Genomic DNA, 25,666 nt, shown 5'->3' on the forward strand with positions numbered 1-25,666 from the left:
CTGCATCTATTATAGAGGGTTTTTTTAAAGGACTTAGAATTGCTTCAAGTAAATATGACTACATTGAATGTGATTGCATGGAAAGAGTACAGGGGAAGGGGCAGAACAAACCATAATAGCACCTTCAGGCTGGGCTAAGAATCCCCCCTGCCACAAACTCTGGAGAGCAGCTGTCAATCAGTGTAGACCAGGCATGTCCAAAGTCCATTAATTCGGCCCCCAAAACCCATTTTTACCCGGCCCCTGTGGCTTTCAATAATAATAATAATAATAATAATAATAATTTGTATTTATACCCTGCCCTCCCCAGGCAAGACCGGGCAACTAAAAAACATGTTGATTGAAATACAACTTAAAAAACAAGATTAAAATACAACATTAAAACGCAGCCTCATCACAGGAGGAGAAAGGAAAAAAGAAAGGGGGGAGAGGGAGGGAATCAAACAATTTAACAATTTTGGGGTAGAATTGTAAAAAAAACCTCAACAACTTAAACCCTAAAAAAAGCTTGCTGGGCTGGACGTGGCAGACGCATCGTCATCATCTGAAATCGCCAAGATCTCCATGTATTATAGAGGGTTTTTTTTTTAATGATTTAGAATCGCTTCAAGTAAATATGACTATATTGAAAAGGCATGTCCAAAGTCCATTAATTCGGCCCCCAAAACCCGTTTTTACCTGGCCCCTGTGGCTTTCTAAAATAAAAATAAAAATAAAAATAAATGTTATTTATACCCCGCCCTCCCCAGGCAAGACTGGGCTCAGGGCGACTAACAACCAATTATAAAAACAAGTTCATTGAAATACATATATTATAGAGAGGGGTTTTTTTTAATGACCAGGCATGTCCAAAGTTCATGTCGGGATCTTAATTTGTCTGCGGATGCTTGCTGGGCTGGACGTGGCAGACGCATCGTCATCATCTGAAATAATTAAATGTAAATAATAAAAATAAAAGGGAAGTGAGCATTGTCAGGTGCAGAAATAAAGCATATGCATTTCCAAGATCTGCATCTATTATAGAGGTGTGTTTTTTAATGATTTAGAATTGCTTCAAGTAAATATGACTGTTCAGGCATCCCCAAACTCGGCCCTCCAGATGTTTTGGGACTACAATTCCCATCATCCCTGACCACTGGTCCTGTTAGCTAGGGATGATGGGAGTTGTAGTCCGAAAACAGCTGGAGGGACGAGTTTGGGGATGCCAGGACTATATTGAAAAGAGAATGTGATTGCATGGAAAAGAGTATGGGGAAGGGCCAGAGCTCAGGGGCAAACAACCCATAATAGCATCTTCAGGCTGGGCTAATGTAATGGATTTAGGGGTTGCTCGTGCGTAAGTTGCCGCTATTGCTGGCTAGGTTACCTGGTAAACCCTTTCTGACTGAACAGCCTCTAGCATCGTGACTGTCTCAGTCGCTGGCAGAATCCATCAGTGGGCGTTTCTTGAACCTCTTCCAGCATAGAAGTTCTTTGACGCCAAGTCTCCTCCTACTCTCCCTGCGCGGAAGTCTTCTGCGCAGGGAGGGTGTGGGCAGTGGAGTACCCGTACTCTCTCCACTGGTCTCCAGCGAGGAGTCTTGGAGCCTCCTCTCCGATCCCCCCATCTGCCCCCCTTCTCTACTGGTGTTACGCTGATTTCCTTCCCCAGCAGATGGGCTGCCTCTCTCCCTACTGGGATCCTCTCTGGCATCCCTCTGGAGCCTTCTCTCCGCCTCTAGCTCCGATGCAGTTCCCTGACATCCACCTCCCCCCCAGGACCCCCTCCACCCCCGGCCCGACCTTCTGATCCAACCTCCTCCCTTTCCTCGGCCGACAATGCGGGGAATCCCCTGAAGGAGCTGTCGCCATCCTCTGAGGATTCAAAACCCACTTCCCACCCGCTCCGAACTCTTCCCGCGGGTTGGGCCTCCCAGTCTGATTCTTCTCCCTCAGACACCTCCCCTACCTCCTCTTCGGAGGCAGGAAAACCCACAAAGTCCTCTTCGTCGTCTGTGGTTCCAAATTCTTCCTCCCAGAATCTCGCTAGTGGTTTTGGTTTATCTGGGAACAGGCTGTGGAATTCTTCCACTAGATACCCGTCATTGATCGCCTCTAGGCTGTTGATGCAGCCTAGAATAGCGTTAGCTATTTTTTTGCTGCTGCATCACACTGTTCAGCTTGTGGTCCACCAAGACCCCTAGATCCTTTTCACACGTACAGTCATACCTCGTTACCTTTGCTTCAGGTTAAATCTTTTCAGGTTGTGTCCCGCGGCGGCTTGGAAGTACCGGAAAGGGTTACTTCTGGATTTCGCCACTCGCACATACGCAGATGCTCAAAATGATGGCACGCACACGTGCAAAAGTGACGAATCGCGACCCGCGCAGATATAGGTTGCATACTCAAGTTGCGAACGGGGCTCCGGAACGGATCCCATTCACAACCAGAGGTACCACTGTACTGCTAGTAAGACAGGTGTCCCCCATCCTATATTTGTGCACCAGGTTTTTCCTGCCTAAGTGCAGAACCTGACATTTGTCCCTATTGAAATTCATTTTGTTAGCTTGCGCCAGGTTCTCTGATCAGTTCTCATTTTGAATTCTGATTGTCTTTTGCGGCATTAGCTACCTCTCCCAGTTCAGTGTCATCTGCAAATTGGATGAGCATCCTCAGGACGAAATGTGCTAAGAGGAAGGCACATTTGGCAAACCCTCACCGTGATCCACTCCCGCCTGGAAACCAGTGCCCCCACTGTGGATCCAGAATTGGCCTCCATGGTCACTGACGGACTCATGGAAGACAATTTTACTCCGCTTCAAGTGATCACCAAAGGAGCATGAGCATCCCAACTCCTTCATCCAAGTCATTTATAAATACATTGAACCACCTGTCCAGGACAGAAGCCTTCCACTTTTTATTTATTTAACAATTTTAGCTATTTAACAAGATTTATACACTGCTTTGAAATAGATTGCTCGCCTCTTCTTCCCTTTGGCAAATGACTGTACTGTTGAAATGGCGACAAGATCGCACTGGCCTATTTATTCTGAATGTTTGTATGTGATGCCAATAAAGGTTTGATGATGATGATGTACTGCTCACTTAAAAAAAAAAATTAAGTTACTTGGTTTTCATAAAATAACGCCCTTTCCATGTGTTAACTAACTTCTATCATGTTGCCTCTTACTCGCTATTTTCAATCTGAACGAAAAAGCTTCAAACGTCGCCCCCTTTCTTCATAGGGAAGCCGCTCCAGCCCCTGGAGGTTCTTTGGGGTTTCCCTTTTCCCTACATATTTTTCCTACATATTCCCCGTCTTACCTTAATGGCATGTGTTAATTTCCACCAGATGTCAAAGAGAACAACAACTACCAAACTTTAGAAGACATCTGAAGGCAGCCCTGCTTAGGGAAGCTTTTAATGTTTGATGTATTACAGTATTTTAATATTTTGTTGGAAGCCGCCCAGAGTGGCTGGGGAAGCCCAGCCAGATGGGCGGGGTATAAATTTATTATTATTATTATTATTATTCCCAACCCCGCGATGCCCTTTTTCAGATGAGGCGACCCCATGGCGCCGGGATTTCCAGTGCGGTCGCGCCACAGGCCATTTCGTTTTCCATTCCTTTCCAAGGACGTGGGATTTGCCTTCTCAAAGTGCCGTTTTACGAATAGACAATAACGAAGACACCAGCCCGTCAGTTTATTGATGTTGATTCTTCTTCTCTTCCCCCGCCCTCCCCGGCCTATTCCGCCTTTCCCCCTCAAACGGCGCTCGGGGCGGTTGGCGCGAGGCGAGTCCTGCGCATCCGCGCCAAGGGAGAGAGGAGGCGGCGGCGGCGGAAGAAGCGGCTCCGCGACGGCTCCCCTCCCCAAGGCCAACGGCGCCGCGCTCCCGAGCCAGGCCCGCGTTCCGAGCGGTCGGGCGTCGCGCGGTTGCTGAGGGGACGACGCGGGGCGACGGCAGCCTGCCTTTTCACCCCGCGTCAAGATGGCGGCGGCGGCGGCGGCTCCTCCTGCTGCTGCCGCCGCTTCCCCACCGCTTCAGGAGTTCTCCGTGGCCGAGGAGCGGAGCGGGCACTGCGCCGTGGTGGACGGCGGCTGCCTCTACGTGTGGGGGGGATACGTGGTAAGGAAGGGGCGAGGGAGGCGGCGGAGAAGCGGGGCGGCGGCGGAGGAGGGAGGCTCCGGGCGGCCGACGACAAAACATCCCGTGAGGAGACGGGGAAGGGGCGCTGGCTCCGCCCACCACTCGGGCGCTCGCTGAGGAGAGCAAAATGGGCGGGAAAGCATAACAGGGCGAGAGGCCCCGGAAGGGTGGGGGTTTGGAGGTAGCCTTGAAGCGGGATTGGAGAGAGGGGCCGTCGATTACCTAAGCGACGTCGCCTATTGGTCGCTGGTTTTTCGAGGCGCGGCGGCCGGCCTATTTTCCCGCCCCCTGCCCTGAGGAGACCTTCTGTTATAAAGCGGTGTATAAATTCAATAAATAAAAGGGCGACTTGGTTCCCTGCCACTTGCACTCTTTCGCCAATAACATTTCATTTCATAAGATTCAAACACCGCTTGGTTGTGGGGGGGACGGGGGCACAAAACCTCAAAGCGGTTTACAAAATATAATAATGAAACAGTAAAATTGTCAGCAAGAAAAGTTAAGACTGGTTAAAAACTTTCGGAAAGCTGAAATGGCAGTCGTCTTAAAACATGGAAACTCGAATACGACATCTGGGCAGGCTTGTGTAAATGAATGATTTTAGCAGGCATGGGAAAGTGCAGTGTGGTGATGTCAATAGGTATGGCGTTCCAATGTGTAGGTGCCGCCACATGAAAAAATGAAATTATTACAAATGTGGAACAGATCTCATGGGACACCTGTAACAGTGCCAGTTCTGTCAGCTGAAGCTGCTGGGTGGGCAATTATGGGGTGAGGCGACCTTGCAGGTAAATTGTCCCAGCCTTGTTGGAGCCATAGCATTGGGTGGCCTTCCCCAACCTGACGCCCTCCAGATGTTTTGGGCTACATTGGTACCTTGGTTCTCAAACGCCTTGGAACCCAAATACTGCAAACCCAGAAGTGTTTGGGTTTGCAAACTTTTTTTGGAAGCCAAACGTGCTCTGTTTTGAGTGTTACGCTGATGGATTTGAGTTTTAAGCTTCTGTTTTGAGTGTAATGTTGAGGTCTATCTGTTTTTGCTATTTATTTTGCATTTTTGTTTTTGCAGCTCTCTCTTTTTGTGACTGTGGAACCCAGTTCAGCTACTGATTGATTGATTGTGTGACTGCAGTAAACTTTAATTTAATTAACTTTAATTAATTGCTTTAATTTTATGGATCCATGGTCTCGTTAGATAGTAAAATTCATGTTAAATTGCTGTTTAAAGGGGTTGTTTTTAAAAGTCTGGAAAGGATGAATCCATTTTGCATTACTTTCTATGGGAAAGCGCACCTTGGTTTTGGAACGCTTTGGTTTTGGAACAGGCTTCTGGAATGGATTAAGTTTGAGAACCAAGGTACCACTGTCCTACCTTGTCAGCCCCAGCCAGCACAAACATGCCTGCATGGCATGGTGCAAGCCTTCCATGACTCACAGCCAAGATGGTCCTGAGTGGCTTTAGAAGAGGATTGGACATATTCCTGGAGAATAATAGCCCTGATAGCTGTGCCCTGCCTCCATGCTTCTGAATACCAGTTGCAGGAAATCACAGGAGCATTAGCCAGGGACCTCTGGCAGCAACCACCACTTCTCATATGCAAAACTTCATCGTTCAAATAATTATTTATAGTGCCATTAGCTGGATGATTCTGGGTGTGATTTCTCTCCTCTGGCTTTGCTAGCAAACTGGAGGGATGCCATTTCAGTTTCACAAATCCAGTTCTTGGTTCTGCATGGATATCACACGTGCACATCCTCCCAAATACACCATTTGTGTGCAGCTAAATGATCACAGAACAGCAGTGCAGAAAGAGCAGTGGCTGACCTTTTGCTGAGATCTACTGGAGAAGGTTGTGCCTTGCTATGGCTAGTCTGCCTTTCCCTGCCTTTCTTCAGGCACAAAGATCTTACACTGATTTTAGTACAAAATAATAATTCCACATGAGTGGCATAGTCTCCACCTCTCTAGCTCCAGAATCCTGATTGCCTTGCGCCATGAGATTAGGCATCAAATATCCCAGTTTATGGTGGCTGGTTTTAATGCCTAATGCTTCCCGAAAGTCTTGATCACCACTAAGACTTCACGATGGGCAACTCTTCAAAATAGGAATTTCTTTATTACATTGCTTTTAACAATACTTTGGAGTGCCTCGATTTCCCTGCTTCCCATTTGCTGCTGAACCAGACTTAATTTAATTTCCCAAGAGACCTTGGTGGAACTCTGAGCAGAGTGTATCTTAGGTAGCTAGCAAAACTCCTATATACAGGAAGATAATTCCATGAGTGTGCATTATTACAGCACTGCTTCCACAATCCAAATCACTTGATGAGAAGCTATAATTTGAAATGAAAAGTAGCTTGTTAGTAAAAAGGAAGATTTCCAGTGACCCTGATGAAACATTTGTATGCCTATGATTTTCTTTCTTATTTTGGTTAGTCAATTGAAGAAAATGAAGTTTACTTACCTAACGATGAGCTGTGGATCTATGAAATTGACAGTGGATTATGGTAAGTCATATTATTTACTGACAATTTTTAACAAGGCCTTTATATCACAAGCCTTCATTACTGTTTCAAAAGGCACGATCCTAAATTCCCTGGGTAAAAGTAAATCCCATGGATTTTCATGGACTTTCTGCATAATATGTGCTGGAAAATAGGTGTCAGTGTTTCTCATTCCTTTTTATTGTATTGCTGCGACTAGTCCTGGAGGCTTTCAGCATGTGACAGTGGACACACCCCAGGAGTGGCTTTGACAGGCCAGCCAAAACGGGTGAGGGTAGCTGATGGGTGAGGGAAAGGCAGGCTCTGGCGGATTGAGCAGACGAGACCAACAGTGGGTCCAATAGTCAAGAAGGCGGTTTCTGCATATGCTGTAGTGTAGAGCATGGGTCGGCAAACTAAGGTCTGCGGGCCCAATCAGGCCCAATTGCCATCTGGATCCGGCCCACGGACAGTCCGGGAACCACTGCGTGGATCACCAGCGCGCACATTCTTTCCCTCCCACTCTCATGGCGGTGGCGATGCCTCCTCCCTCCCTCCTCCTGGCTTCTCCCCACCCTGCCTAGAGGAGGAAGGGGGCTGGGGTTTGTTCACACACTGCTCATCGTGTCGCCGCCAGCCCCTGCCGCTCGCTAGACACAGGTAAGCAGTCACCGGGGCTCTTGCATCATTCCCCCCCCCCCCAAATATAGTCCAGCCTCCCACATGGTCTGAGGGACAGTGGACCGGCTGTAGAGGGAAGTGAGGAGCAGCATGGGAATGTAGCCCATCCAAGAGAAGGAAAACTGACCCTAAACCTCTGCTGCCTTGTGGGATATCTTCAGGAGAAGAAAAGGTTAAGGAGTAAACCTTACACATATCTGGAGAGGAGTCCATAAGACAGTTGGCCTGAACGTATTGCTCTGCTTTTCTTTGGACCGTAGCAAGGCGAAGAGAAGGCTTCAACCAGAGCCAGGGCCTTTTCCACACTGGCCCCGGCCTGGTGGAACGCTCTGTCTCATGAGACCAGGGCCCTGCAGGATCTGATTCCTTTCCGCAGGGCCTGTAAGACAGAGTTGTTTAATGTTTCAATATTTTAATGTTGTATTTTAATCTTGTTTTTAAGTTGTATTCATTCAACTTGTTTTTATTATTGCTTGTTAGCTGCCCTGAGCCCGGCCTTGGCTGGGGTGGGTGGGGTATAAATAAAAATTATTATTATTATTATTATTATTATTATTATTATTATTATTGTCATCTGGCCATCCCAGGACCTCCATACACACTGCCCAGGCTTGCACCCCAGGGAAGTCACTTTGATGCTCCTAACACAGCAGTTTGACTTCATCCCCAGAGGCACACTCCATTGTCTCTTGAGACAGAGATACATGCCAATAGTAGGTTGTGTCTAGGGATGGCACCAGTGGAGTCTGGTCCATTAGGGCAAATGGGGCACTGCCCAACCAGCCTCAGTCTACCCTTCGCTAACTACTACCTGTATTTCATTACATATTTCATTCATGAATCGCTTCCCATGAGGGCTCCTGAAGGAATTTACTCCTGTATCTGTGGGCCAAATTATGGGATTTCTTATGCTCGCTGATTTACAGGTCGATGCATCTGATGGAAGGTGAATTGCCTCCATCCATGTCTGGAAGTTGCGGAGCGTCTGTTAATGGAAAGCTGTACATCTTTGGAGGATATGATGACAAAGGATACAGCAATCGGGTAAAGGGTTCCTTTATTTTTAAAAACTTTCGGATAGAATTACCAGGCTTGTTAAGGATGAAATAGTATAGTAGTGAGAATTATTAAACTGTTCAAGAAATCTTAACATTATGTTTTGATTTTATTTTCACACGGATGTAACAGGCTAGAACCAGAAGAACAACTTTAGGGTATGCCCAAGTATTTGAACCGCAGAACCTATCACACACACACACAATCTTTTAACCCTCCTCCTTATTTCCATAATGATTTGCCATGTGATGCGGGCGCTTATGTTTGAGAAGCAGCCTGATTGGGTGTGTGTAATTTGTTTTGCAGTTTTGTGCATTTCATGCTGCTACCAAAAGAAGGGCAGCAACTCATTCATGTCAGTGTAAATTTGATGACCTGTTTGTTATGCTGCCATTCAAAATTTATATAAGCCTGCAGAGCTGCCCTTTGATGTCAGAGGGACTCTGCTTGACACCGATGTTTAGGAACTGATCTTGACTAGATTCTGTGGAGTAACTAGATTCTATAACTCTTTATGACGGGGCATCACAGTAATTAATTTTAGTAGAAGTTGTGACCAAACATCAGTTGAGAGGTTAAGCCTTTCTGCTTCATTTTATTTCTTTGGAATTTATGTTGCTGTTGTGGAAAAGGTTAAGGACAATCTGACTTTCAACAGTTAAAATTAGAATACGGAAGCCCCCCCTGCAATGAAAAGTGCTGCTCATTATTAGCAGTGAGGAAGTGGAGGAAGAAGAATTTAAGCCTTTTCTATTAAAACTATAAAGGACTAAATATTACTGGTTGTTCTCTCCAGACACCACTTTTGCCAGTTAGCACTTCATTTTTTCCAGAATATTGCTGTGTGTTGAAAGTGTCTTAATTTCCTTTTAAGCTCTATTATGTTAATTTGCGAACAAGAAATGGAACCTATTTGTGGAAAAAAATCACAGACTTTAAAGGTCAGCCTCCTACACCACGTGACAAACTTGCCTGCTGGGTGTATAAAGACAGGTAATTGTCATGGGTGATTTCACAAATGGGGAGGTGGCATTAGCTGGTGAAGAGACCAGGCTGTAATTCTGTGTGGCTTGATGACCTTTGTCTTCCCTTAATTCACTTGTGCTTCTGTTCCTTCACTTGTAAAATGAGAATTGCGCTGATGTCGACAGCCTGCAAATTATGTGTGAGGCATGATACTGGATAGGATTAGAGCCCAAGGCAATATTAAAACCTTGTTAAATGACAGTGGTTCACTGACTTAGAAATATTAGATGATTAAAATATGAATGCATATTTGAGTTTTTCTCTGCTGATTGATCTGCATTTTGGTAGCACAGATAAGTCCTTTTACTCTTAAATGCCTTGCTCCAGTAGTTCCTTGCACACTGGAGGGTGGGAAGGTTTCACACACAAGGAGAATTGAAACAAGATGATTGCAGGTGTCAAAGAACTATAGAGCTGCCTTCTCTAACCTGTTGCCTTCTAGGTGTGTGAGTTGTAGTCAAAAAGGTGTAGAAGGCAACAGGTTAGGGAAGGCTGCTCTAGAGGAATTAAATTAGGGCATCTGATCTCTTAGATCTAATGGCAGGAATTAATTTGTAAATTTTAATTCTGATTTTTTTTAAAGGCTCATCTATTTTGGTGGCTATGGCTGTAGAAAGCAGAGTGAGCTGAGTGACTGTTTTGATGTTCATGATGCATATTGGGTAAGAGATCTGTTACAGTTTCAAATAAAGAGGACCCTGTGTTGGAAGGAATATTAGCAGTGGATTTATTGTCTTTTGTTCCTTCTCACCTACTGTTTCACTTCTTTTTTTTTTCTTTCAGGGAGAACGGATATTCTGGGGATGGCACAATGACGTTCATGTTTTTGATACAACTACGCAAACTTGGTATCAGCCAAAAATTAAAGTAAGTGTTACTTGAACTCTGGATTTGTTGTTGTCATGTTTCGTTGTCCTCCAGAGGCTTTCCAAACACAATCTCACATATCTTTCCTTTTGGATTGATATGAATATTCTGAATCATTTATTTATCGAAGTATTTCTAGGCTGCTTTTAAGGGTAATGCCCTACCATAGTAAAAAAACAAATCTGCAAACACAGACATTTTAAAGTATTTCTAAGAAATAAAAACCTATTGCAGTCTTAGGAGAAGACAGCAGTGAACCAAACTGGTTTTGAGGCCAGTTTGAATGCCTGAACTGAAGAGGCCAATGCAATCCACACAGAAGAGACATCATAGGTGAACCTAGACAAGGGTGCCCATCCTGTCTTCTTGTGCTAGGCAACTTTGTTGATCTTACCAGTGGTAAGATATCCATATCCACGTAGGACCTTCAATGCAGATCTTAATGTGCAGGCAAAAATCATATGGGCGAAGCTGATAACCTGATCCCAAACTTTTAGGGATTTAGGTTACCACAACAATTTTTAAATTGACCCCAGAAACTCACAGACAGGATTGATTTAATGTTCTGACTTTCCAGTCCATACCAGAATGTAGACAGTCAATTCGTTCTGCAGCAACTGAAGTTTCTAAACCATCTTCAAAGGCAGTCCTGGCTCAAACGCAATACAGCAGTCCTAAGAATCACAGCAGTACTTCTTTTGTATTTGCTTGCAGAATGGAGTTCCACCTCAGCCTCGAGCAGCACATTCATGCACAGTCCTAGGAAACAAAGGTTACGTGTTTGGAGGCCGTGTTTTGGTTTGTACTGATTTTATGTTTACACTATGAAAAAACGGGGGGAAAGGAGCATGTCAGTGCTGGAAAGGGAAAAGCACTCAGCTTTGAAATAAAAATACTGTAAGAGAAAAGTCTTGAAATGGTGAGGCCTGCTGTGAGGGAAAGGGAGCCTATTTACCTTTTTAAAAAGAGCTGCAGTGTTTTTAAAAAGTGAGCCAGCCTTTACCAAAGTAACAGAGTTCCAAAACTACAAAGGCAGGTTGTATTGCCAGTGACATCTTGAATGCAATCAACAGATACTGCTCCCCAAAATATATCTTCTAAGGAAAATACTTTGGATTGTAGTTGGTACTAATGTATGCATGTAATGTTTAGCAAGATTAGGCTACAAGTGTGTTTATACTTCTGCTATCTGCAGGACCAGAGACAGTCTGCCTCCGAGTATCAGCAGGAGAGAACTCTTGCCCTTGGGGCCATTTGTGGATTTCCCAAAGGCATCTCTATGTGGACAGGATACAGAGGAGCAATTCCCATTAAGTGGGGAGGGCACTGTTGCACCCAGGTCCTCTTTGAGGCCTTCCCATCCATGTATCTGGTGGGCTGTTAGTGGAGCTGAATGCTGGTCTAGATCCAGCAGGGCTGTCCTTACTTCTTTTTATGAAAATGCAGATTGCATTTGAAGTTGCTGTGATCAAGAATAATAATGTAAATATATGATTCCTGCTAATGAGAGTGCAGCCAGCAGACATAAAGGGATTTCCTCTGTGGAGCTCCCTTTCTCCATCCAGCAGTATTCAATACAAGAAGCCAAAGTTCTTCCTATTCACCATCCTCCTTTTCCTCTTGACCAAATGAAATATATCGGAACTGTGCCTTAAGTTAGAGAGAGGGGGCTAGGTAGGAAATCAGAAAAGTGATCATGTTAGCTGGGTGGAGCTCATGGGAGTTGTAGTTCAGAACATCTGGAGGTTACCAGGTTAGGGAATATTGTCTTAATCCATAAAGATCACAATCTGTCTTGAAACAGCTGCAATTTGCCCATTTGAGGTGTTCTCAGACAGAATCTATTACTTGGCTGTCCTTTGAAAATCATTCTGTATTGTCATATTTTCCTAATTAAACTTTTTTATTTTAACAGCAAAAAAGAATGAATGATTTACATTATTTGAATTTGGATACCTGGGTTTGGTCAGGAAAGTAAGTTTTTCCTCATGTCATAGCTCTGTTGTATGTAACAATTCATGTTCAATGTATTTGTATATTTTGTCCTGAATACTCCCATCATTACTTCCCCCCCCCTTTGGTTTTCTTTTTGGGGGGAGCTTGAGCTAAAAACTGCTGTTTGTTATGCTTAAAATAACAATGATGCCCTTTTTAGATAATTGTTTTAGGGTGGTGAACAGCAATATGGTTTGGGGGAACATTTATTTGGATTGTGTGGAAATTTCAGTTTGACATATCTTTGAAGTACGTTTATCCATTCTTATGAGTGTTCTCAGACTGGGAAAACAGTATTTTGTAAAGGAAGGAAGGAAGGAAGGAATTCTATAAGGACAGATTCCCTCCTTTAATTTTTTTGTTTAAATTTTGTTTGATGTTAAATTAGTAGTATTTATTGTTCTGGGCCTCAGACCCAATGAATTTATTACCATATTACACATTTATTACACATGCAAAGCCTTTAGGGAGAACAGGGTCTGTAGCCCCCTTCTCACCAGTATCAGATAGTGCTTCTGTTAGGAGCCTGCCTCCTTGGTAGCTATGGATTCCTGGTTTTGAAAGACAAGGAGAGTCCCCAGACAGACCTTGGGATTTTCATGGATCCTAAGAATGTCCCAATGGGACACGGGTGGCGCTGTGGGTCAAACCACAGAGCCTAGGACTTGCCGTTCAGAAGGTCGGTGGTTCGAATCCCCGCGACGGGGTGAGCTCCCGTTGCTCAGTCCCTGCTCCTGCCAACCTAGCAGTTCAAAAGCACGTCAAAGTGCAAGTAGATAAATAGGTACCGCTCTGGCGGGAAGGTAAATGGCGTTTCTGTGCGCTGCTCTGGTTTGCCAGAAGCGGCTTAGTCATGCTGGCCACATGACCAAGAAGCTGTACGCCGGCTCCCTCGGCCAATAAAGCGAGATGAGCGCCGGGACCCCAGAGTCGGCCACGACTGGACCTAATGGTCAGGGGTCCCTTTACCTTTACCTTTAAGAATGTCCCAACAGGAGGTTCCGAAGAGCAAAAAGACTTGAAAAATAGAGCATTACCCATGGGAAGGACTCTCATTGGCAGTGGTGCAGTAAGCAAGTGCTCTGTAAGCAAATCACTTGATGTGAATGCTGACTTCGCAAAATAGTTGTTCCCCCCCCCCACCTGAAAGATGCTAAACTGCCCACCCAATAATTATTTTGTTTGTTTCTTGAAATATGTAGGCCTTTTGTTTTTTGCTTGCTTTTCCTAGAATCTGTACAAATGGAGAAAAACCAGGAGACAGATCATGGCATACTTTGACATCTGTAACAGATAGTAAACTTTTCCTGTTTGGTGGGCTGAGTTCAGACAATGTACCCTTAAGTAAGTAGTTTGATATTAATTGATTGTTATCACTTTATTTATTCAAAATTATTGAGTACACTGTGCTAAGAGGGAAGCAAGTTCAAGCTGAATGATTTGTGTGATTAACAAACTATAATGCTAAGATAAATTAAACACTTGTTTGTCAATGAATTGCTGGCACAATACCAACAGAAAAATTCTGCATACATGATGCTTGAAGGACTTGCCACCATCCTGGCTCCTGTCCCCCTGCTCCAAATCTGACTACAAGCAAACTTAAAGATAATATTTCAATCCATCTTTTATCAAAGTCTAGAAGATTTCATGTTTCAGAAGGAAACTGCTGTGGCTTTCTTTATAAGTCAAAGAACTGCAGCCAGCTGAAGATAAAATCAGTGTCAGAATGTTTTAAAAAAATGTTCCTTTAGTTTTTAGTTTCAGACTTGGCATTTTAAAAAACAGTACTATAACGCTTCAGCTGCAGTTACTTAGGGGTAAATCTATTTATCTGTAGAGCTTACTTCTAACTAAACAGACATAGGATAATTTATTATTATTATTTATTGAAAGCAGTTTTATCCAGGTCTTCACACAAAAGAGACTCTCAGAGCACCTTTCCTTCTAACAAAGCTGCTTTAGTTCTGGGTACTTTCCATCTCCAGCCAATAGGCCTTGTGAAGATATCTGGGCTTTAAAATGGTACCCCTGCCTCCCAAGACTAGTTTATTGTCTGCCTCTGCAGCAGAAGTCTGAAATGTGCAGCCTAGTCTGCGGCCTGTCACAACAGAAGGGAAAAGAAGAGGACTCGCCCAAGCAGAGATGCTGAATGCTTGTGAAACATAGAGTGGTCCCAGTCCATAGAACCATGTAACTAGTCAAGTCTGTGCTCAAGGAGGCTTCAAGTTACAACATCCCTCCTTGCCACCACTTTTGTAACAGAAGGGAATTTTAAAAGCAGGTAGTGCTGATATGGCACTAAAGTCCAGTGTTCTGTAGGAGGAGGGTGTCAAAAGCCCATAGGGTTAGTACAAGCTGCTCCTTGGGTCCTGTCCACAGTTGCCCTAGTTTTTCATATTCAGTATCATTTATTTCATGTTTAAACATGAAACATAATATATTGCATAACTTAAATGGTCTCTTATTGTCAAGTTGTGTGTGTTTAAAGAAAATAAATAGCAGTAATTATTCCTCTTTCTTTATTTTCAGGTGATGGTTGGATTTATGATGTCGCAACAAACAAATGGCAACAACTTAAATACTTACCAAAGAGCATACCGAGGTACAATCAGAGGCGTGCCTGGGGGTTGGTGAAACCAGCCCCCAACCAGGGGTGCAGGCCTGGGGGGAGGGGCGTGCAAAAAACACCTATCAGACTGTGGAGTGTATGATGTAGGTGTGTGGGGTGACTTGCCTCCACTGTCATGGTGAAATCAAACATAGGAGAAGCTTCCTGTCCTTTTTGCATCATGGCACAAATGCATGCTAATTCTTTTGCTCTTCCTCCTTGCCTTGCCTTCACTGCGGATGCTTTGAGTAGTTGGGTCACATAAAGTGTAGTCATTTCTAATGTGGCTATTGCAGTAAAGTATTGTTTTTTTGGGGGGGGCAGGGGGCCAATACAATTCTTTTCCAATGGTTTAAGGGCTCCTAGGCATGCCTCTGGGTATAATAAACTAGTCAACTTTTTCTGGAATTGAAGAAAGTATGAATAAATCGTTATGTTCAACATGGGAGCATAGGCTTGGATCCAGTGATGCCAAGTGCTAGTATAAACTTCTGTTCAGGCAGAAGTTCTGTTCACATCAGATGTTGTCCTATAGAGTCCCCTGAGCTTCTGGAATGGGAGGGTGGAGGCAGGAAAGCCCTGTTAGACAAGTGGAAATCTCATCATAGGTCATAGAATCCAACCAGGTATCTTAAAAAAAAACCCCAAAATGAATTGTGCACATTTTCAGTTAACTTTATCCTATATCTCTGTCTGAACCAGACATATAATTTTCCAGGTGATACTAAAAAGGTATCAGTATAGATACATACGATTGTGAAGAAATAATATTTGATTAATTTCACATAATCATTCACCTAATGGACATTTATTTGAACTTTATTTGACTTCCACCCTAACACACTTATTTGGAAGAAAGTCACATTGACTTCAGGAGAAACTGCTTGCTTGGTTCATGCGATCGGGATGGCGGCCTTAAAGCCCTAATTCAAATGAATATATCTACATGGGTCAGGGAGTGAGATTGCATCCACACCTTCTATTTATTTGTGTGGGTGTGTGGGTGTAGGCTGCACTATAACAAAACATTCTTAATATGCATGTTTTCAGAGGGCCTGCATGTTGACTTTAGCTGTGCAGGCCCTGTGCAAATATATCACTGCAGACTGAAGATTGAATAGGTGCCGCCAAAAGGGATGCAATTACACTCCCACACCACAGCTTGTCTCTACAGTAGATAGAAGCTGATTCAAACTGAGCCAAACTATCATCTTCCCCTCCATTCTAACGAAGTCTCCATCCCCAATGTTTTAGGTAGACTGCACAGCAGCACACACTAACCATAACACATTTTGATACTTAGATCTTCTCGCATTAAAGCAATTTTATATAAAATTAGGTTGAAATCAGAGTGAGATTTTTCTTCTCCTCCACCATGTTTGCTTTAGAAATGCAGACGTAGGGGGTTTCTCCTTAGGTTGAACTGCAGTCAAGCCACTAGGAATATGAAAAATATACACAGACCCTTCTAAGAAACTCATTCTTCTGTGCCCTTTCATCACCATGCAGTATTGGGCAGGGATCAGCCACTGTTGGCCCCATGGCCAAATCTGTTCTCTTGAGGAATACTTTGGAGGCAAGAGAGCTGTGTGGAAGGTCTGTCAGACCCCTTTGGAGAGGTGGGCCTCTCAGCCTCTTGTAAAACTAGCTGCTAACTGGAAACTACCAGCAGGTAGTGGTCCTCTCCAGGGAATCAAACGTTAAACAAAGTGCATTTGCATTTCTGCTAAGATTTTTAAGTAAAGGTTTTAATCCAGAGAAAGTTGGCCTCAGAACAATAGTTTGAAGCCAACAGGAACTAAGACTGCAATTTCCTAAACATGCTTGCTTTGAAAGACGTTCCACTGCAATCACTGGGACAAAGTGCTGATTCACACACGCTTGTAAACAACTTGTTATTTTGGTAGTTTGAACTCACTCTGTGTCTCAGTGTAGACATAACATTCTTGATCTCCTAAGAATCAGTATTCAGAGAACTCCGCAGCCTTGTGCTCTCCTTCCTTTCTCTCTTCTCCCATAACACACATGCTCTTCCTTTTTTGGAATGAACCATGCTGCAGGGTCTGAGTGAGCTGATACTATTGTTAACTGTGGTTAGCTCAACATAGAGTTTGCTACCCTGCTGTTAACCATGATTGCAATAGTAGCATTAGCAGTGGTGCAGACATACTGATGCATCATGGCTAGGCCCAGAAGGGAGGAAGGAGTGCTTGTGTCTGTGGGGCAGTCTCATTCTCCCAACCATGGTTTAGGCGATCAGGAAATTTACATGTGAGTATGTGATATCTGGGGCAAGGTGAAGGGCTTCCCAAAACCTGCTGACTGCTTTATGCTGCTTTTATGATTTTGTGGGCTTTGACCGACCTTCCTTCCTTCCTTCCTTTATTTACATTTTAATTGATTTTTGGGGGGGTGGGGAGGGAATATAGTTGAAGAGTGGTGTAAAATTTATTTTGCTAAATAGATAAACACCCAAACTATCACTTTTTAACACTTTGTGAATATATGAAGACAAATACATGAATGCATCCATTTAAAAAATACTGTGTTGGGATGGATGTCCATGTCTCTGTCTGTGGTGTTACTCTGTGATGCCTGTTCCAAGTAATCACCTTACCTAACAGCCTATAAGCTGATAAACATCTGTGTTTGATCTCACCCTTCTGTAAAGGTAAGTATGCTAAGGATCAGAGTGATTTCATTAAGACTTAAAACAGCCTGGCCTTCTCTTGGTTGTGCTTTAGCACATCTGCTGGGCTAGACTTCATTCTTTTTTTCATAGTGTGGACTCAGCTGCCACTCCTGTTGTGATATTGGCCCTTGCTGATAAGTACTTTTTTCTGAATAAAAGATACCCTCCCTGACAGTTGCACAGAATACTTTGTAGAATTCAGTTATAACTCAGTACTATAATTCTAGGTGGAGGGTTTATTTTAAAAGGTGATGTTAATCTAGCTGATATGTGATGCAAATAACATGCTTTATTAGAATGTCTAGGTACTAAGTTAGAGCAGCTGTGAGAGGACATAAACCTATCAGTCTGTAGAAAAAAGCTTCAGGTTTCAAGCTAGGAGTCAAGGCACAGAGTCAAGGCAGGAAAGGCTTTCCAGTGTTCTGCGATGATCCAGTCCAGGCCAGAGTTTTCCTAATGCAGATAAGACAGAGGCAGACCTATCAACAGGTATGAGGAAGAGAACAGGTGGGATACAGTTTAGTGTAAGGAGAACAGTGCATAATTGCTGAAATTAATGAAGTAAGAAGTGCTATTTAGCACCGAGTCATCTTGCACATATTTTTGCAATAGTTAAATAAACAAAAGAGGACAAATTCTGCAATCCTGTTGACCTCAGTGAGTTATACTCAGTCTGTTAATTCTTGAAAGAAAATTCAGCTCAGTGCAGTGAAGCTCTCTCTACAAACCTATATGAATTGGTCCTATTTTGAACTGCTGTGTATCCATGCATACCCATTTGTTTATTTTGCACTAGCATGTGCAAAAAGAAAATTTACTCCCTTTAGCATAATTTTGTAAACCATTAACATTCAGAAAGTTCCAAATCTTGGAAGATGAAAAGGAGGGATGAGAGATTAAAGACCCTTCGTTCCTTTGACCTCAGTGACATATCAGGGGTGGGGGGAGGAGAAACTGAACTTAGCAGCTCACTCTAGCTGTGGAAAGCTGGTATCTAAACTAAATTACCAAGTTCTTCTTGTACCTTTTTTCATAAGTGTGTTTTTAAGGTAACAAATTCCATCTCCGTGCTTGTCAGATTCCTTTTAATTGAGACAGGTGAGGGAGGAAAGGTGCCTTCTTTGTCCCAGAGATGTTTCTCCAACTCTCAAATTATGCACTTCAGAATAAGCAAGTTCAAGAATCAGTGCCTGGGTTTCACCCTATGATTTTGAGTGAAGGCCAAGATCTGTAAGAAAGAAAGATTTCTTTCCGATGGCCCAGTTTTTAAATCATTGCCATGGCCATTCCTACTCTCAAATCAAGTCCCTCTATATCACAGCAGCCATTTTTAATTGTGTTTGCTAAAGGTACTTTTAAAATCTGCACTCACAAGAGAACTATTTTGGTTGTGTTCCTCCTATTTAAATCTATCCTGCTGGGTTTTATGATAGCATCATTTTAAGAATTGGAATGCATACATTGTTAAACGTTTATTAAACAGTTGTGTTTGACAAAAAAAGTAAGCCCACTCATGGTAAGTAGTAAAAGGGTATTAAGTTCTTGATTTGTGTCTAATGAATTCAGATGTTTTTAGAATCCATTTGAGTGGACTAGTTAGTTAGTTCAAGAGCTGAGAGACAGCTCCATTCAAATAAATCTATTTACTATGCAGTAGAGATTAAAAGGGGAGAATGCTACAATAGCTTTTGCCATCCTGATACCTTCCAGATGACAGCTGAGGCTGATGGGAGTTGTAATTCAAAACATCTGGACAGCACCAGGTTGGTGTAAGCTGCCCTACAAAATGCACTAAAACCCTATGATAGCTAACTGAAAACTTTTTAAAAATGCACATTTATTTGAGTATTTATTCTCACTATAATATACTTTTAGATTGTGGCATACAGCTTGTCTTGGTAAAGAAGGTGAAGTGATGGTCTTTGGAGGAAGTAAAGATGACTTGCATTTCATGGACACGGTTAGTAAATAGAACACTTGTTAAATGTCACCATTGTGCTGATAAATCTTTTAATTGAAATGTTTTTATGGAGAGAATTTAGGTAAACAGAATCAGATCATATGAGAGGAGTTTTGATCCTTCCTGAACTCCTCGTCCCTCTCCTTTCCCTGTGCACCCCTAAATCTCTTCTGGGGCTCCCACAACCCTCCAGAGCAGATTTGGGGGGGGGGGGGCGCCTGGGGGTGCTTGAGGAGAGAGAGTGAGGATATTCCATTTCACAAATTGAAATCCTTGCATTATCAGAACTGCTTTATTGGCTTAGCCCAATGTTTTTAAATACCTCATTAAAATATTTAGTTGTTCTTCCTTACCCAGTTCTACTGAGTTTTTTTAACTGTTTCTGCTGCACGTTGGTAGTGTTGATTTTATGTTATTTTTAATTGCATATATTTTAATGCAATGTTTTATTGTTCTGCAATGCTATAAGTACCTTTGTTGCAAAGTAACTCATAAATATTTGAATTTTTTGTTGTTCTTGCTTAGGGACACTGCAGCGATTTATTGATTTTCCAGACACAACCCTACTCACTTCTCAGGTGAGCTGAGAAATTACTCGGATAACAATATTATAAAGCCATGAGCCTAGTTGAGTTCAACACTTTTTAAAAGCAACTGTATATTCCAAAATGTTAAGCGGTAACTATCCCGACATAGCAGCTTCAGAGCACATGCAGGGCCACTGACACACACTAAGCTGTACCCATGCAGTGGCTGCTCAGGAAGTCAGGGAATGCTCCACACACAGTGTAAGGATTTCAAGCATTCCCTGACAAGGAAGGGAAGAGGGGGTATCCCCTGCACCTCAAAGTCCTGCAGAATTTTGGTTCGTGAGAAACGACAGTTACATTCTGTGGATTTCAGAGGCTCTGAAACCCAAGTGTTATTTCAGTTGCTCATCTGTTAACCTCAAACTTGAAAACACATACAAAACAGTGTGCGACTTTGAAGAGTCCAAAGCCTTTTCCATTCACTTGATAATCCTTGCAACATCACTTTAAATAGGTCAACGTTATGGGTGAGACGCAGCTGAGGAGTCCCGTCAGCAGAAGCCTTGTGCAATAGGGCTGCTTCCAGCACCCCTTCACTCCCTCTCCCACACTCCAAATTGGCTTAGTGTGGGTGGGTGTCAGGAACAGTGGGAAGGGGGATCATTCCATCAGACGAGCTGACAGAAGGATCACCTTAGTACAGAGTTGAATTAATCACTTTAGTCTCCATATTGCAGGTAAGGGGCCAGGGCTGAGGTTGCGACTAGATTCAGTCGGCGGCTCCAAACCATGGCCTGTCTATCTTTGTATCTGGACCAATGTCTGTTTACGAACCATGGTGTGTGAAACACTGTCAAACTATGATATCAAGCCTCTATTTGAAGCTGGTTTGCAAACCACAGTTGATGTGGGCTTGTGGTTTTCATTTATCAAACCCTTGAAAACACAGACCTACTTCAGAAGGCTAATGCACCATGTGGATGGGAGCAAACTTGCAAAGCTGAGCAGATGGAAGACAAAAGCTGCTCTAAGCCATGGTTTAATGTTGGACGTCCAAATCACAGTGTGGAGTCTTAACTGCAGTTAGCACAAACCAGTTTGGCGTGATGTTTCAACTAAGCCATATTAACTTGCCTAAAGCCGCCTGGTAAATTCATAGTTGAGATGAGAATACCTAGGTACTCACATGGATGAAACTGTTTTCTTCTATATAATGTTTAACCTGCAAAACTTTGTAATCTGGCATTATCTCTTTCAGACTGAGCCTTGACTGCATTGGTAAAAATGCTGCCCTCTTGGAGAACCAACTATCCTGGTTACCATCTAGACTTTTGGAGGAAGCTATGGATAAAATAACTTTTTGGGCTGCTGTTAGCCATCGTCGAGAAAGAAAAGCCAAAGCAGCAGCAGAGGAGCAAATTAATGTCTCTTAGCAACCATTCTTCATGAATATACAGCGCACAGTACAGACCCTTCTTGGAGATGAGTTTGAAATGTTACTGTTGACTGTTTGGGCTGAATTTCCAAGGTTGGGTCAGATCGGGTGAAAGGCACTCTGATTTGCTGGTGCATAAGGAATGGGAACAGAGTCTACTGATGTAATAACAGCTCCACGTAGGGGCTCTGGAGGTTAATACCAACTTTCTTGGGTTTACTGAGCCAGTTCATAAAGCTAGTTGAGCCATTTATTATTATTAAAGCTAAATATGTTAATGAGACTTCAGACAGTTAAAGCTTTATTTGGTCATATTCCTGCGTATTGCTACACTTTAGCCATTGTCTGAAGAGGGGGATTTCTTTAATACCTCTGAAGCCGCAAAACTCTCTTCTTTCGACAGCACTATAAAAAACTTGGTTGAAAGTTGCATGGGGCGGGTTTTGACACTATTTTATAGAAACACTTTAAAGTTGCACTTTTGTGTTAAATGTTTTTTACTGGGCAAAGTTTTACTGTTGCAATAAACATTGACGGACTGTAAATAATCACAATTTTAAAAATGTTACACAGACCACAATGTGTAAGGTTTGTATTCAACTTAGCTGTTTTTTTGTTATTTATTGTAAAGTATTTATAAAATACAAATTTCCTGTCAGTTTTAGGTATTTAGCTAATAGGGACCCTGTTGTTACCATTTTGCTGTTATGTTTTGAATAGAATCTTACTCTGAATACTTTTACTCGCCATTTTGAGCAAAAATCTTGGGGGAAAATATTTTTGTTTATACATCTACTTTGAGTTGCCTTCAGGCTGGTTGCAGTAATAACTAAGCACATGTGGTATTAGGAGATTAGGAGGAGGTGGAGTCATGCCATGATATGCCGCTTAATAACTCAGTATCACATTTAAGCCATATATCTCTTTAGGGATATTTTTGATACTAGGGGAGGAATTCAACATCACACTCTTCTGATCATTCCACCAGCACATGCATTTCAGTTCCCCAGAGGGAACAATCCCTTGCCTACTCTCTCCCTCAAACCTGGGGTGTGGGAAGCCCATTGTGCAAGTGGAAATCTTTGTGCTAATGGGACTTGTTAGCCGAATCCCACCATGGCAGTTTTGCTTCTGTTGGGGAAGGGGTGATGCAGGTTTTATATAACTGATCTTTGCTTCCTTGTTCTTAGTGCAGAACCTACAAGCTAAAATAAGGAATGTGGGCTTTTACTCCCAAAACCGAGTATGTGACTTATCAAATATAGAGCTATGTTTCAGATATTTTGACTTTGGACCTAATATATGAATGACTGAAAATCAGAGGAATCGGGTGGTTCAAGCACCTGAATAGATGCAGCAGTTTAGTGAAGTCATTAATGCCAACCTTTGTCGTGGAACAATGGCATAACGTACTTTGAACGTACTGTAGGTAGCAAGTGACTTTTTATCTACCTTTCGTCCTGAGATTCACTCCAGTTCTGCTCCCTTCTAGGTAAAATGTTGCACTTGACATTGACGGATGACGCAGTCTTGGAGCAAATCAAGATGTCACAAATATTTCTCTTGAAGTATTTTTAATGATCATCCTGGCAGATGTTTGGGTTAAGGCTGAAAACTTGTGTTTGGAAGTTCTGTGTCAAGCTGAAATTCAGGAGACGAAGCTTTTCTGATGTGCAGGTGAAGTAACGAGTTAGTTTCCTCTGAATCTCTGCTTGTTGCACAGCTGTTAAAACACAAAAGGGTTCCATCCTAAAGAAAAGTTGGCAAACCTAGCCTAGTAGGATAAGAACCCTTTACTGCATTATTAGAACTGATCTGACCAGATATGGAAATTACGGCATTGGAGAATGCTGCACAGGAGCTTTCAGTTCTTGCCTTCTGGTCCCCAGCACATGCAGGATACTCAAGAGTGCCATACATGTCAAGCATTAAAATGCAATCCCCTGGAATATTCTGCACAAGGCCTCTGCAGAACGAATGGGAGCATCTCCCATACATGAGCAGGAAAACTTCAGTGGATTGTGACAGTATTTTGAAGTGATGGTCGTTTATTTTAATGGAACCTCTACATAATGTGTTTAGGATTGGTGTGAGAATTCTATGGACTTCCAGATAACCTTGCAAATAGCAATGGTGCTACTTAAAAGGTCAAATCCTGATGAGGTCAAAGTCAGGGGAACTTGACTCTGAACTTCAGTAGCAGCATTGATGATTATACCATACCTGAGCTAGAAAACTTTGACAGGGATGTATCCACAAGTTTTTCATATTGAAATTGTGTTCAGAATCAGTTCCAAAGAAAAGTGCCTTTATTGCCTTATTATGTTTTCATGTGTGTTTTACAATATCTGCAGAAGACTGAAATTTTCTCTCTCGCAATAAAAACATGGAATTCTGACGATCTTGTTTCTGTTATACAATTATATACAGTAATCCTGTTTACCGATAGCAAACTTACGATTATTATGGGGCTGGAACCACACCATGCACACAAGCAAGTTGTCAGCAGGTATACGGTCACCCTACAGTTTGCAGAAGTACCCACACCACCACTCTCAAGAAGCTTTAGGGAAGACCGTCGCACAAACACACCAGTGAGCATCGGGCATGTTCAGTGGCCATAGAAGACTGTTAGGGGACAGAGAAATGGAAAACCAAGGGAGAGAAGGGAAAGGAATGGAGCATTCCACACTGCAACAACATTTTATTAGTTTTGAAACAAATGAAAGAGGCTTCTTATTTATTAAATTTGTATACGGCCCTTCATTCAAAGATCCCAAGGTGGTTCACAACAGAAAAATACAAAATAAGAACACAAAGTACAAAACAGCAATACAGTACAAAAACAAATAACCCTCCCATAAAATGAGCTGCACACTGTGGCAGGGGTAGTCAAAGAATTCAGAAGCACATAGTTTATAGAAGGAAAGGAAATCACACTTAAAAACAACATCGTTGCCTGTGAGTTTACAGAATGGCAATTGAATGGGGGTTAGGGGTGCAGGTAAGTCAGGTAGACAGTGAATCTAGCAGATGAAGTGGATGGTTGAGAGCAAAAGAAAGGTTCTGTGTGTCCACTAAAAACTAAATCCACACACCCCAAGGAAAATGGAGGGAAGAGGATACTAGGCTGCACAATTTTAGTCACTTGAATACTCGAGCAGAAGGTTTAGAATCCAGGCTCCCTTCTTGGTGCCTGTGAGTCGTCATAACCCCTCATTAACCGACACAGCCTTTTCACTTTCCAGAGTGGCTGCACAAGAAACCCAAGCAAGTGGTGTAGTGGTTAAGAACGGTGGACTCGTAATCTGGTGAACCGGGTTCGCTTCCCTGCTCCTCCACATGCAGCTGCTGGCTGCCCTTGGGCCAGTCACACTTCTCTGAAGTCTCTCAGCCTCACTCACCTCACAGAGGGTTTGTTGTGGGGGAGGAAGGGAAAGGAGAATGTCAGCCGCTTCGGGTAGTGATAAAGCGGGATATCAAATCCAAACTCCTCTTCTGCAAAACAGCTTGCATCTCAATCCTCTGCGTACGCAGGCAGACGAGAATCAGTGTGAAACACTGTTGGGGTTAGGATGCGGGTTCAAATCCTGGGAGACCTGCTTGGGCAAGCCACTGGCTCTCAGGAGTAACCTACCTCACAGGGTTGTTGGGAGGACAGCATGGGGGGGGGGAGAAGCAAAAATGGCTTGGCTTCTCTCTCATCACCATTTTTCATTGGAGGTTTAAAAAAACAGCCGGATGGCCCCCAGTTAGGGAATCTTCACCTGCGATTCCTGCATTGCAGGGGGGGGTAGACTAGATGACCCTTGGGGACCCCTTTCAACTTTACAATTCTATGATTCCCTGCATGAGCAACACATAAGTGATGGATGCTTTCGTTGGGACTCCTGCATTGCAGGGGGTTGGACTAGATGACCTTTGGGTTCCCCTGTTGTTTAGTCATGTCCGACTCTTCGTGACCCCCTGGACCAGAGCATGCCAGGCACTCCTGTCTTCCACTGCCTCCCGCAGTTTGGTCAAACTCATGCTGGTAGCTTCAAGAACACTGTCCCACCATCTCGTCCTCTGTCGTCCCCTTCTCCTTGTGCCCTCCATCTTTCCCAACATCAGGGTCTTTTCCAGAGGGTCTTCTCTTCTCATGAGGTGGCCAAAGTATTGGAGCCTCAGCTTCAGGATCTGTCCTTCCAGTGAGCAC

At 43.2% G+C, this 25,666-nt stretch overlaps 1 protein-coding gene across 3 annotated transcripts; it reads left to right on the forward strand.

Annotated features, from left to right (window-relative positions):
- The first annotated feature begins 3,528 nt into the window (after nucleotides 1-3,528).
- KLHDC1 (kelch domain containing 1) lies at nucleotides 3,529-23,866 on the forward strand. Of its 3 annotated transcripts, none has more exons than XM_080991072.1 (13): nucleotides 3,529-3,678; nucleotides 6,569-6,639; nucleotides 8,223-8,340; nucleotides 9,227-9,345; nucleotides 9,962-10,040; nucleotides 10,162-10,245; nucleotides 10,960-11,043; nucleotides 12,161-12,219; nucleotides 13,472-13,584; nucleotides 14,773-14,845; nucleotides 19,419-19,503; nucleotides 20,029-20,081; nucleotides 21,292-23,866. In XM_080991072.1, exons 3-13 carry the CDS (start codon nucleotides 8,227-8,229, stop codon nucleotides 21,464-21,466), a joined length of 1,038 nt encoding a protein of 345 aa, XP_080847198.1. In that variant the 5' UTR covers nucleotides 3,529-3,678; nucleotides 6,569-6,639; nucleotides 8,223-8,226; the 3' UTR covers nucleotides 21,467-23,866. The 3 variants fall into 3 exon arrangements, with proteins under 3 accessions (XP_080847198.1, XP_080847199.1, XP_080847197.1); XM_080991071.1 differs by lacking the exon at nucleotides 3,529-3,678 and adding an exon at nucleotides 3,714-4,110; XM_080991073.1 differs by lacking the exons at nucleotides 3,529-3,678; nucleotides 20,029-20,081 and adding an exon at nucleotides 3,712-4,110 and having other exon boundaries at nucleotides 21,292-21,435.
- Nucleotides 23,867-25,666: the final 1,800 nt, after the last annotated feature.

Source organism: Podarcis pityusensis (assembly GCF_964106645.2).
Source record: "Podarcis pityusensis genome assembly, chromosome: 1".
Taxonomy (NCBI): Eukaryota; Metazoa; Chordata; class Lepidosauria; order Squamata; family Lacertidae; genus Podarcis; species Podarcis pityusensis.

Coding starts and splice junctions, on each gene's coding strand:
- KLHDC1 (XM_080991071.1), top strand. CDS start 3,973: ATGGCGGCGGCGGCGGCGGCTCCTCCTGCTGCTGCCGCCGCTTCCCCA. Junction 6,640..8,222: donor GAAATTGACAGTGGATTATG/GTAAGTCATATT, acceptor GCTGATTTACAG/GTCGATGCATCTGATGGAAG. Junction 10,246..10,959: donor GGTATCAGCCAAAAATTAAA/GTAAGTGTTACT, acceptor ATTTGCTTGCAG/AATGGAGTTCCACCTCAGCC.